A 14,217-nucleotide genomic window follows, 5' to 3' on the forward strand; every position below is an offset into this window, starting at 1 on the left:
CAGCACTCCTTTTACACTCTCATCAGCCAGTGGCCCAACTGACTCTCCAATAGACTTTCTGTGTCTAATGTAATAATGTAATTTTATGCATTATGTATTATGTTTTATGTTTCTAACAAGTTTCATGTCAAATTCCCTTTTACCTTGCCTTACTACAATTTTACATTCGACTAGTCAAGACTTTTTTTGATTTTTCTCGTTTGGATTTGACTTCCACCTTTTAAAAAAAGATTTTTTTTTTCTTTCATAGCCTCCTTTACTTTGCCATTTGACCATGGTGGCACTTGTTTGCTCCATTTTCTCTCTATATTTTTTTTATTTGCTTATGCATTTACTGCGTCTCCCAATATGGTATTCTTAGGCAGTTCCCAGGCTGCTTGCTTCTTCTTTGGTGCCCCCTTTAATCTCCTTCTAACTAGCATCCTCGTTTTTGCATAGTTTCCCTTTTCAGAGTTAAAAGATACTGTGGTAAATGGTTTGTTTCTTTTCTGTCAACAAGGATATCAAAGCCAATTACATTGTGCTCATTATCACGGTATCACAGCCATAGTTACCCCCTGTACCAGATCACGTACACACACTCTGAGCTTGATTCTGTCTTCTGCTTAACACCCTTTATGTTGTTTCAGCAGCATGAAGAAGTTGGCAACACACAGTGAATTCCAGACACTTCAAGTAACAGTTGAAGACAAATATTTCTTTAGTTATTTATATAGGATGGTATATGGTACATGTGCCAATGTGCCACCTCCTGAGAGATGTAAAAAAGAAAGCAGCAAGGGAAAAATTAAGTGACTGGGACTGTTCTTGTGAGCAAATGCAGTTCAGCACAAAACGGTTAGTGGAATATAGCCTGCTTCAACTGGAAGGGAAATGCAGCCTGCATGGAGTTGCATGCTAGTAATCTCAGGGCTGCATCTGTTTCTCTCTGCCTGATTTAAAGAACCAGCTACTAAAAAGCCATGCTGAAGAAAGCTCCTATTAAGGATCCAAATTATACTACATAGATCTTTGATGGCTATACAGTAGAAAGCAGAGAATTCTTTGTCAGGTGAGAAATTAGCCTCCTTTCTCTGAGAGAAGGGAGAAGGCCTTTTGCTATCCAGGGCTGGAGTGTATGCTGCGTGGTTTGTTGACACATTATGTCAGTTTTCTTTTGCCTGTAACATCATGGTTGTGTATACAAATACTAAGCTGACTTAAAATAAGGCAATGTAACTAAATTGACTTAAGTTAAGCCATGTTGGAGCATATATACATATAGCTCCTTGACTGACATGGTGGCAGCCATCTTGTGAGCTAATCTGACTTAACTCATGTGGCTCAAGATAACACACCTTGGATATGTATTATCTTGCACTGCATTTAAGCCAATTCTGCTCCACGTAGGTGTATATGCTCTGACAGTTAAGTCAGCTTTAAAAAAGTGAAACCAGCATAAGTAAGTGCATTTGTATGCACCCCCTGTTGATTCTATATAGCCTTCCTACTTCCTAGCCCCTCCAACACATGCATCTCTTGGACATCATTGGGTACATCATTGGCTTCCTCCTTGAGTTTTATCATCAAATCCATCGCAATATGTCTGTCCATTTGATGCTGGGTGTGCTATACTTTGTGTACTAGGTTGAATACATATTTTCCTATTCAGTAAACAACTGCTTTGCTATGTTTGTAGGTAAAATTCTTGAAAAAATCTGTACATTCTCTCTAACATCTGTAATATGTTTCTTGAATTAAAATTAAGCTTGTTTGACTCATTTAGTCTGGGCTACCAGCAGCTTTGTCCTGATGTACCTAGATTTGATAGGGGTGTGACTGTTATGTTGACATCATTTTACCAGTACAGCCCATTGTGTAGAAGCAGCTGCAGAAGTAAAGGTTATTCTCCTAGCTCTGTTGGTACAAGTACCTGTTTACTGATTTCATGTAGGTAGTCTTGCACTGCTATAAGTGTACTGACATAACTTAAATAGTAGAATTTTGGGGGATAGACCAGAGTCTTGTCTATGTGGACACTCTGAGAAGAATAATCTGAATTAATTTTTAGAGAGGATTGTTAAACTGCTTTCCAGCCTGTATTAGAACACTCTTAATCAGAAGTGACATTCATCTGATTTTGGAAGCAAAGTAACCCAGCTAAATCAAATAAAGGCCACTTGAATTCCAAATCCCATATTTACTGAAATCCAAGACAACTTTGAATTTAAGAAAACTCCCCCAAAATTAGATTCTTTATGTCTAAGATTATAAATTTATTATAATTTTCCATGTATAGAATCTAATTAGTGGAAGGTCATCTTAAATTTGTCATCTCCCCCTCCCCCCACTGCTGTGGCGAAGAAAGCAGGGGTGGGTGTGATGGGCCAGATCCCTGCTCTCTGCTTGCCTGCTCCCCTGCCCTTTGCCCCACCATGCCTGTGCCTGTCCCTTCTGCTATGTGCCCCCGTGCTGCCTGCCCCCCAGTCCGCCTCCAACCCTGCTCCCCCATGCAGCTTGCCCCTACACTCTTTGCTCCTCCCTGTACCCATTCATGTCCCTCACCCCCTTCCCCCCTGATTTCCCCCTTACTGATGCCTGACCCCTGCTGCCTTAAAGAGGGTTTGCTTTTTAAAAAGCAGGTTCTGAATAACTGAGCCAACTCCCACAAACTGGACAACTCTGAAGATCACTTTCCCTCTTGGGAGACATTAGGGGTGCACGAATTGAGATTTGGGGGCCAATATCGATACCTCATATTTAAGGAGATATATCGACTGATACCGATCCAATTTCTGATACAGCTGCCTCCAGCTGGTAAGTCCATGTGGTGGAAGGGGAGGGAGAAGGGAAGGGACATGAGGGGAGCACAGATCAACGCCCCTCGCAGTGAGGGAAGGGGCAGGGGCAAGCGCTGCCCAGCCATGGTGAGGCAGGTGCAAAATGGAGCTGCGGCTTGTGGGAGGGAGTGGCTCCCACTGCTACTTGCAACCAGGAGGGCACTGGGGCACGTGTGCCCTGGATCTGTGTGGGGTAGGGTGGGGCATGGTGGGCAGGCTGCAGCTGCGGGCAGGAGCTGGAGCTGTGTGGGGCTCTTCTCAGTGGGGGCTGGGCTCAGAGTGGGTGCTGATGGCACTGGGAGGGGGCTGCAGCCACCCCAAATTTCACCATAGCTCCGCGCCCAGCGCAGCCCGACTCAATGCCCCACCTCCACCCACGCACCAGGAAGAGCGAGGGTTGCCCTGGGCAGCTGGCGGTGGCAGCACTGGGAGCAGAGCTGTGGCAAAGTTTAGGGTGGCTGCAGCCCCCTCCCATTGCCACCAGCTCCCCCTCTGAGCCCAGCCCCCACTGAGAAGAACCCTGTGCAGCTCCGGCTCCAGCCCACAGCTGCAGCCCACTCCACCCTGCCCTGTACAGATACAGGAGCACATTCCTCCCCCCACCCCTTACCCTACCGGAGTACAAGCAGCAGTGGGAGCCGCCCCCCTGCCACAAGCCATGGCTCTATCCCATGCCTGCCATGACTGAGCAGTGCCTGCCCCCTCCCTCCCTCACTGCAGGGGCAATGATCTGCCCCCCATGCCCCTTCCCTCTCCCCTCCCCTTCCACCACACCAGACTTACCAGCTGGAGGCAGCTCTTCACGCTGCTGGCTCTGCTCCTCACTGCCTAAGTGCTGCACTGCAGCTGCACGTAGCACGGGCATTTATTGTCCACATTATCGGCCCCATCAGGCTCATTTCCAATACAGCTAATTTTCTTTATATCAGTGATCTGATGTTGAACCAATGCATCAGTGCACTTCTAGGAGAAACGTCTGTTCAGTCTGACTAAAAAAATTTTCTTAATTCTGTACATTCTGTAAACTTATACTGGCCTCCCTCTGAATATTTGGCATCTATTTTACATCACTTAGCCCATAATGGAATTTACTTCAGGGGTGCTCAACCTCTGGCTTGCAGGCAAAATGTTGCCCACACAGCCTTGGAATCCAGCCCGCAAGGCTCCCCAGGGGTTGGGAAATTTGGCAGCAAGGGAGCAGTGGCAGTTAATACTGCCACCCCTTCCCTCTGCTAAAATCCCAAACCCCATCTGTTAGGCTGGAGCCTGGCCACGACCCTCCCCCCCGCCATGCACAGCCAAATCAGGGCTGGGCCTTGCCCCCTTCCCACTGCACAGCCAGGTTGGGCCAGGCCATGCTCTCTCTCTCTGCAAAGCTAATTGGGGCAGCCCACACCCCCTTCTTCCTCCACATTGCAATCTGGGCCATGCTTCCTTCCCTCTGCCCAGCCAGGTTGGGAACAGGCTTCCCTCATCCCTGAACGTGCAACTGGTTCAGGGACAGATCATGCCTCCTCCCAACTGTGAGATTGGGCCACAGCCCTGTCCTCTCTTGAGGTCAGGCCTTGTCCCTTCTGCAGGGCTGGATCAGGACTGGGTCATGACCCTTCCCACCCCGCCTAGCACAGTGGGGCTAGGTTAGGGTTGGACCAAGCTCCTTTTCCTGCCATGGCTGGATCAGGGAAGGCTGCCTCCCCCACTGCCCATGTGAGGCCAGATGGGGCCCTGCTGCACCTGCCCCAGTAGCCAGATTGGGTCCACTGGCCAGGTCTGGCCCACGGGGGGACTGGGCACTGCCCATCTCGCCCTTCACACAAACAGGTTGAGGACCACTAATTTAATTCATTTGAAGAGGATGAGCACCTTCATTTTCAACCTACAAATGTTCTGACCCATGATTTATACAATTATGGGATGTCCTTCCTTGACTTTCTTCTTCCACTTTCCCAAGTACATGGGTAGGCCAGAAGAAGGCTGTTTCCTGACCCACCTGTATTATTCTTGTTCTCCTCCACTCACTCCCCATATGAAAATTTTCCTGTTAGAATTGTATGGTTATTTATTGTGAATTTTTGGCCTTCATCATGAAGACAAGTGTGTTCATTTTCTTAGAAGAAATAGGCAACTTTCAGTGCTTAAGTGCATGTGTGCAGCTCCCATTGGAGTCCTCTGAGGGCAAACATCAGTGCTTTGTTTGGTTTTATGGATTGAGGTGTCAGGTGATTTACGAGCTAATAACTTATTCTTTCTAATTCTACAACACAGTGGAGCTGTGATCCTGGGGTGGTCTTGTGCAATCCAATTGTGGATGGGTACTTGCTTAGGCTAACAGAAGTGATTTTTTTACAGTAACTCTTTCCAAAGCACCTAAATGTTATATCGTTTCATGATGTTAAAGGACTTTTTAAGTGGAATGTGTTGACAGAGGGCAATTGAGTGTGTCAAGGGGTATCAATAACATGCTAGCTGAGGTGCAGTGCTTCTGTATCTTTTCTCTAGCTATGCTATTGACTTGAAACTGTCAGAGGAGAATTTCAAAGCTGTCTAGGGAAATGGAAACCCTCTTTCCATACATTTCAATTGATTTAAGTCAATGGGACTGTTTTGATCAGTGATTTTCGACCAGGTGCTGCAGCACTCTGGGGTGCCCTGAAAATCTTTTTTAAGGGTGCTGTGGAGTACAAACACCTACACATGATTCTCAAGATAAACCCAGAGATTTTAAATAGGAATACATATTGTCACATACATTCTGAATTGTTGTGGTCTGTCTTAGTTCTTTGCAAAAGAAGAATTGTGCTATTATTTTTCCCTAATCAAAAACTGAGTGAAAGGTAAGAGCTGGCATTTTCTGAGGATATGCCTTGAGTATAATGAGTATAAGGATTGCCTTGAGTCTGAAAAAAGGTTGAAAATGACTGACTTACATCAAGAAACAAACACTTGCATGCAGAATTAGGACATTGTGTCATTCTCAAAACACTTTTCCCCTCGCAGGTAGCTTTAGAATGTAGAAATACTGAGCTGAATCCTGAGGTCTTCACAGAGAGGAAAAACATGTCCTGCAGTTAATTTGTCTGCTGTAGGATTTGACTGTGGTTTCTTTTTTTTTTTTTTTTTTTAAAGCATGCTTTAATAATAGTGAAAGGAACACAAGCTTCCATCTAATGCAATAATGCAAAATGTTTAAGTTAATTGAAATTAGAAAATTGCTAGACAAAGCAATTCTGAAACTCATCAACAATTCAAGTGGCCAGATGCCATGCTTGAAATCTCCATGTGGGTTGGGTGGGAAAGGAATCTTTGGACAACAGAAAAAAACACTCTGAAAATGGATGTGGTCTAGGAAAGAGACTATGTTTAGGTGGTGTCCACACTGCAGATTGCTTTGCTAACTACTGATACCCAAGCTAGCTCTATTAGCTCAGGTACCAGAAGTAGTATAGCACTGCAGTGCCTTGCCCAGGCTAACTTACCTGTTTGGTCCCTGAGCTAGCTTGGGTAATGTTATGTTGTATTGCACTATGAAGTGTAGATATACCCTTAGAACAAAGTGTTCTGCCCAGAAAAGTATGAAGACTCCTTTTGTTTGGTGTGCTTACTGTAGGTTATAGCTTTAACCATGTTTTATTTGGTGCTGAAGTTGGGGCAATTTAGCTCACTTCTATTGCTACAGAACAACAGTTAAAAGGTACACTTGTCCATACCAAGTGGACTTATTTGCCCATGTGTGAACCTATTCCACCCTGCTCAGAGTCCCTGAAAAACTATTAATCCAAAAGGCAGATGGGTCTTCCTCCACAGTACATTTTTGTGACTTTTAGTCTAAAGGCTAAGTTGATGGCATGTTACCAAATTATAAACATTTCTAGGGACTTGAGCAGAGTGGAATTCGACTGCAGCTAGGGGGGCTAACTCCACTTAGGCACCTAATAGATGGAATGAAATCTGGTCTTGTATCATCATGCACATGTATAAAAGAGTAACATGCACAGGCAAGCTTAATTGTAACATTTCCTAAGTTTTGAATGTTTGACTTCTGTTATCTTACTAAATTCCTTTCAGTGCATATTTTTGCGTAATATATAAAGCATATACAGCCTGTTCTCTAAGCTAGTGGTGCTCACAGTTTTGGCCCCATGGGCCAGATAAATGGCATGGGGCTGGTCCACAGGCCAGATCAGACCCCACACTGGGACTGGGCCCTAGGGGCCCTGTACCACCTCTGTCCAGCCCCCACCTGGCCAGTATTGGGTTCCAGGAGCCCCTCACCACTTCCACCCTGCCAGGATCTGGCTCCTGAGACCCCACACTTCCCCCACATGCCCCACCACTGCTGGGATCAGGCTGTATTTGCCCAATCCAGTATGCATGGCCGTGGTCTCTGGGGCTTCCCACAGCTCCACGGGGAGCCCTGCAAGACAGAAGTTATGGTGGTAGGGCTACATTTGGCCTGCAGGCCAGGAATTGAGCACTCCTCTGCTAAGCCATCTGGGAAGCGAGAGCATTTGGGAAATGTGATGTAAATTGTTTTTCTGGCAGAGGACCACAATGGTTTTACCTTTAATTATTTTACTTGATTACAAAAACAGAAAATAGCCACTGAATTGATGTTACACCTCCAGTACTTCTTACCTGCATATTCTCATTTATATCAATGGAACCACAGCTGTGAATGAAATTAAACGTCTGTTTAAATGTTTGTAGGTCCAGGGTATTTTTGAACCTCAAAGAACACCTTTGCTGTGGGCCTGCTCCAAAGCCCATTAAAGTCAATAGGACACTTTATATTAGCATTAAGAGGTTTTGAACAGGTCCCTATGTTGTAGGTTTGCTATGAAAGGAAGTGTAATGCACATTCCCCATTGCATGCAAATAATCTGAGACTTGAATTGTACTTTGAGCAGAATACAGCTTTATGTGGAGGCATGTTATATTATCTTGTATGCTCATTTGAGGATTCCTTTTTATTCCATTTTTGTTTCTACTTAATCTTTTATTTTTCTTTCTTAGGTGAATGAAATTTACCATGATGAATCCTTGGGTGTCCATATCAATGTGGTGCTGGTGCGAATGATAATGTTGGGCTATGCAAAGGTAAAAAGGCATTTGACTGAACTCTCCATTGTAATACTTTTCATAATTTCCTTTAATTGTAAATTAGTTTAGGAGCTGTGAGTGCTGCTGGATTCAGAGCTGTAGAGACTAGAAGTTGTAATGCCTAGGGCAACTTTCTGAGAAGACTTTGGTTCAATCTGAAGTTCAGGCTTATCTGATGAATGTACTCTTAACTGAGGCTTCAGGCAAGGTGCATTTTTTAATGTTGATACATAACTGATTACAGAGCTACATCCAAACTATTTTATCACAGATGAGCTGGAAGATGATAGAAATTTTTGGTCTCCACAATGCTAAGTGTATTCAAACTATTTGGAGGCTCCTTAAGAAGTATATCTTTGTACTGTGATACCAAACCTTTTTATTTAAATGCTGCTTCACAATATCTATTCTGGGCTTGATTTGCTTTAGATGGTGCTCTGGGGTGCCTCTCATTTGCATCCTGTGTAATCTATAAATGGCAGATGTGCCTATGAAGCAGCATACCCCAAGCAGAGAACAGGCTAGGAACCCAATCAGTGGAAGCTTTGTAGAAGATTCTCGTAGTTTAGAGCTGTCCAACTTATAAGCAGTCATGGGCCTGCAGGTCATACTAGCAGGGGCTGTTCACTCAGCAGGTCATATCAATTGGGGGTCATGGGCTCCTAGGCCACATACTACAGGCGGCATGCTCTATTGCACATTGTACCTGTGTTCTCCCTGCCACTCACTGCAGTGTATGCCCATGCGCTATACTGCCCTTTGGGGCAGATACAGAATGCAAAGCTGGAAGAAGGAGCCTGAGCCAAGAGACTGGCTAGTAAAGCAGCCAAGGTGTCAGGAGAGATTGTGGCCAGGTGGGAGCCTGGGTGCTGCAACTTAACCTCTCACATTACACATACAGCCCACAGGCTGCTATTTGGACAGCCCTGTCCTAGTTGGTGCATCTCCTGGGTATACAGTCTGTGTCTTTACTTTGCCAATGCCACCCATTTTGGAGGCTGACAGAAGACCCCACTGGCAGAAAGGGGCTTGCAGATGCCTTGCATCTCTGTAACATCTTTGTGGCCAAGCTTTGTTCCATCAGAGCCTCTGCCCTTAGGAAATCCAGCCAGTTACTGTAAAAGCAAATGATATTGTCTTCATTGACAACGGCAATATGTCAGTGTAACCTCTCCATAGGGATCATTAGAAAGATATTTCCTTTCCAAAAGAAATATTGGGCCCCCTTCTACTCTGCCCCAAGTAATCCTTATAATACTATTGACTTGGATTTTTCTGTTAAAAAGCAATCAGAGTGTGTTTCTATAAATGCTTATTAAATTATTCAGGCCTAAAGGAAGCATCTGGCTTTGTCCTGAAGTAGAGATCACATACTTCCATTTAAATAGGACATTAAACTTGGGTAATAGAAGAGGCCATTTCAGTGTTTTCTTAATGGTTAAATACGATCACTTTTCCATTGACCACATAATGCGTGTGTGTGTGTGTGTGTAATGTAACAAGAATTGCCCATGGACCAGATTCTCAGATAGTGTCAATCAGCACAGACCCCTTGGGGCTAGAATGATTTTCGCACCAATTGGAGGTCTGCCCTGTATGTTTTTATCATTTCATCTCCACTTGCAGATTACTGCAGGCTGAATGTGTCCCTGCACTTAATTTTAACTGAGGGGCTTGTTCACTTCGTGCAGCTTATAATGTAAGCAGATCCCAGCTGTGTGATTTCAAATATCCTGATTTAGTAATTATCTTGTTTGTTTGTCCTGCAAATAACATGTTGCATATGAAAAAGCCCCTAGAATATAAATGTACCTTATGACATTTTCTAAAAACTAACTGCCCTAATACCCTGCTGTTAAAGAAAGGTAGCAGTTGGGAGAGGGCATCTTGGGAAGGGGGACATCATTAGATTAAGGGTCCTGATGCCAGGCTGTCCTGCTCTCTGTGTAGGCCTGGACACCTGGGCAAAGCCTGTGTAAAATGTCTTCACTCTGATCTGGGTTTTTTGGTGAGACCTTTTATTGGGCCAACTGTATAGTAGGGAGACATCACTGATGAATGATGACCAATCAGTGCTGTCTTCAGAAAATCCACCATATCATTTGGAAGAGCAGAAGAACAAACACCAGTGTTCTGGTTCAAGCAAGTACCACTAGCATTGAAGTCATGTTTATATGGCACCAGCTTCACTGGACAGGACATGTCATAAGGATGCCTGACAACAGGCTCTCAAAACAGGTGCTATTCTCCCAATTCACTGATGGTCACTGTGCTAGAGAATCATAGAGAAGTAGTGCTGAAAGGGACCTCCTGAGGTCATCTAGTCCAAACCCCTGCCTGAAGCAGGATCATCCCTTTCCAAACCATTCCATTCAACCATAATGTAAGACAACCATCAACCCTGACACAACACAGACCTATCACCTTAACTTGCCACGAGTAAAGTAGGGGAACCACTGCAGCCAACCTCTTGCTTCTATATGTTGTCAATATATGCTCAAGAAATCTCAGGTAGAGGACCACAACCCCTCTACAGAGGAAGGCAAAACTCCCTACAGTCCTTACAGTCTGACCATGGGATAAAATTCATTCCTTGACCCCAAATATGGTGATAGGTCTGACCCTGAGCGGAGGGGCAAAACCCTGTAGCCAAGAACTTCTGGCTTTGGTCCCAGCAAAAGCACTGGCACACCTTAGTCAAAGTCCCCAGCCTTGGCTGTAGCTAACACCCAGTGCCTCTGAGGAAGGCTTAAAAACACCCAACCTATGTAGCAGAAGTGGGGTAGAGGGGACATGCAGGGGCAACCAGCAAAGCCCAGAAGCATAGGAAATACCCATAGTAGGATATAGGAATAGCTATTCCTAGATCACCTCCAACCAGTGGCTGTCAAGAATTGCAACATTAATATCAATACCTGGGAGACTCAAGCACCGAATTGTCCCAAGTAGCAGTATGATGTACAGGAAGACATCAGTTATTTTGAGCAAACTTGCCTTACTATGAAGGCAGATTATGAGAGATAGAAGAAAGGGAAAGATGTCACACCAGGTTGTGGGTGGCCAGGTCTTGGGCAACTCAGGAATCGTGATGCCAACTGGGGTTGGGAGGAATAAGCAGATTACAGGGCAAGCCAGGTCAGAAAGTCAGGAGGTGAATCTGAGAACAGGGTCTAGGAGGTCTAGGAATAGGCCAAATTAGGAAGCCAGGGGATCAGCAAGAGAGTGGAGTCAGAGAGTAAGGTGGGTCAAGAAGCCAGTAAATCAAGCAGAGTGCATTCTGGGGTCAGGTTGAGCCCTGTTATCCAGACACTTTCTGTTTCCTGTGAGGGGTCTTATGTGGTAGAGATGAAGGGTCAGCTGACCCTGACCAGCCACTCAAGTGACAGGTGAGCTTTGCCCAGGATGGGTGGTCAGCTGTAAGGTGACAGGCTGGGATGAGTGGCCATACCAGTCAGGCTGAGGCCCCATGACCTGACAAAAGAGTGGTGGCCTGACATTGGCAACATCTACTCCTTCCTCTCAGAACTATTTGCTGTATGTACAGTCAATCAGGTTGGCCCTCATCAGTCACATTCATATTCACTGAAGACTTCCTTGTGTAATGGTAGACTGTCATCCTTGTATGGAGGAATGCCAATGACTATAGTAGGGAGAGATGATGAACAAGCTTTCAGACACAAAATATGCTTCTTCGGAAGTGGGGAGTTAACTCCATATGTATAAGAAAACAGGTACCTAAGGGAGTGGAAGAGGGCTGTAAACTGGGAGAAAAGAAAAGTCATAAGAAGTAGTGTCAAAGGAAGAGAAATTTAGATAACCTAATTGTGTCATTATCTAGCAGCTTTTCACAGCCCCTTTGTAAGCAGTTGACTGAAGACAAGAGAAAAGGGCCTTGGGGTGGATATTTTTAATAAACTGTAGTAGAACACATCTCCTTACCAATAGAGAAAAGGACTGGCCTGAAATGGGGTGGAACAAATTGGGTGGTTGCTCAAGGAGCAGTTCCCCAAGGCAAAATAACTGTTTTAAGCTGCCAGACTCCAATTCCAAGGAACACACAGATCAAAGCTCTGGGTTTTAATACATTGTTTGTTTAGTCCATCAGCTTGATCGAAAGGGGAAACCCATCAAGAAGCCTGGAAAATGTTTGCCGTTGGGCGTATCAGCAGCAGAAGTCGGACCCTAATCATTCTGAGCACCACGATCATGCCATATTTTTAACCAGGCAGGATTTTGGGCCAGCTGGTATGCAAGGTAATGCGACCAATTTATAGTAGAAATATATATTATTTTTTTAATAATATATGCCAGTGTGCCAACCTCATAGCCTCAGAAACTGGCATGAGATACAGTGGAATACCCATTTTTATACCGAATATCATAGGGGTTGGGATCACAGGCCAACAGGCCTAAGGGAGGGAACAGGTGAAAGATAAAAGAACATCAACAACTATGGTAATATACACTCAGTACTTTAATTTCCCTCCTCACATCTCCAGAGGTGTCCCCAAAGAAGCCTTTAGTCCTGGGGGCTCAAACAGCTGAAGCCTGCAGCTGCCTCCCAGTTTGAATCCAGCTCCTTCAGTCCACAGCCCTGGCTGATCAAGCCAGTAGGATCCCAAACTCCACTGTGCACTTTATGTAGATCTGACTCGTCTTCGTGTGCAGGGGTTACAAACACTGTCCACTTCTCATTCAGGCCATAACTTCTGGCCACTGCTTGCTTCCCTGTCCCACCCCCAAGCCCCTTGGGGTTTCTGAGATATATAGTCCATATTAGCCATCCTCACGGCTCTGTAGTCTGCATCTTGGTTTCATCTGCTATTACACACATTATTCATTACACCAAGAAAGGAGAAAAAGAAAGATTGGAACATGGCATTGGTTTAACCTTCAAAAAATAGAATGTGCAGACTCTATGTGGTTTTTGATTAAATGTAAGCCATGAGGAGGGGACCTGGAAATGTGCCATCTCTGCTCTCTAACCTTTCTATTCAGTGCAAGCAGTTGTTTCCATTTCTTCAGCTCCAGCCAGTGGTACAGTGGGATGAACAGATGGTAACAAAATGTTTTATTCAGAGCCAGAACATGACTGGCTTCTGTGGGGGTCATGAAGAGGCAAGCAAATGAACTTCCTTCTCCTTCTAGTGTACTTGTCGTTCCTGCTTTTCACTGAGGAGCAAAATGCCAAAACAGGTATCAAGGAGATGAGACCTATGGCTTTATCCTCCTGTACCACTGGTCTGTGAAGCAGTACAACAATTCCATTCAGGAATATGCTTGCAGTGAAAAGTATACCCACATCTTGAGTCCTGGGCACGTGCCTCTAGGCTTGCCAAGCCTGCCAGCAAGCATCGACATTATAGAGCCACACACAACTCATATCTATATGTAACCACTTCCACAGAGGCAGTGCAGTTACCTGTGTTTGGGATTTTAAGGACATATACCAGGGCTCTTGGCACATCACTGATTTGAGTTTCTTCAGATTGGTTTACAGATTGTGGCAACTCTTTTCTCTGACCCAGGCTTCTGGGTAACAGAGTTACCTGAGGCACTTCTGGGTCTGCAGACTTCTTGCCTCTGTCTCTTCCAGCTGGTGAAACTGATTGATCCATCAAAGAAAGTTGCTTGTCACTTCACTGTTAGAACAAGATGCTGGGAGACAGTATGGGGAATGACAAAGGTGTCAAATGGGATAAACACCTTGGAAGGTGGCAGCAGATCTCAGGAAGGGGTTTGTTCATGCTAGATGCCGACGTGGTAGATTTGAGATGACTTTGGCATGCTGCGGTCACTGTAGATATTCTGTACAGAGTCTGGCACGGTGCAGTGAACTCATCTTCTTGACGATGTGGAACAAGCAATTGTGATTGTGGCTCCAGAACTCAAGTTCTGAGTGAGGAAAGCGGCCCTTCATGGAGCTGGGTGAGGAACATGTCTGGAACTTCAATGCCGGAACATTAAAATGAGGGAGGCCATACTTCTTCAGGAGTGAGTTGCTATTGCTATCTCGAAGAAGGCTTCTCCAAGCTCTAACAGAGCTGGGCTAATTGGTTTAGTGTTGAGCCAACAACTACTGCTTTATAGTAGTGGAGTTTTGTCAGATGATTTCATACTGTGGTTGAATCATGAGTGATGGAGATTGTTAGTATGATGAAAATAACAGACTTTGAGAAAATGGGATTCCCAGACAGATATTAATAAAATGAAGCCCAAGACTATTTATTACCATCCAAAAGAAGTTCATCAGTCTAGTCTCCCAATCTGCTAGAGACTAAGACGTTTGTAGCTGACC

The 14,217-nt window shown here is 44.9% G+C and overlaps 1 protein-coding gene across 1 annotated transcript in view; it reads left to right on the forward strand.

Annotated features, from left to right (window-relative positions):
* The window catches only part of ADAMTS3 (ADAM metallopeptidase with thrombospondin type 1 motif 3), a 284,076-nt gene that overhangs the window by 227,238 nt on the left and 42,621 nt on the right, over positions 1-14,217 (forward strand). The window contains exons 6-7 of the mRNA XM_019493535.2: positions 7,833-7,916; positions 12,017-12,173. Coding sequence (XP_019349080.1) covers positions 7,833-7,916; positions 12,017-12,173 — 241 coding nt within the window. The remainder of the gene's footprint in view (positions 1-7,832; positions 7,917-12,016; positions 12,174-14,217) is intronic.

The sequence above is a fragment of the Alligator mississippiensis genome, chromosome 2 (assembly GCF_030867095.1).
Source record: "Alligator mississippiensis isolate rAllMis1 chromosome 2, rAllMis1, whole genome shotgun sequence".
Lineage (NCBI taxonomy): Eukaryota > Metazoa > Chordata > Crocodylia > Alligatoridae > Alligator > Alligator mississippiensis.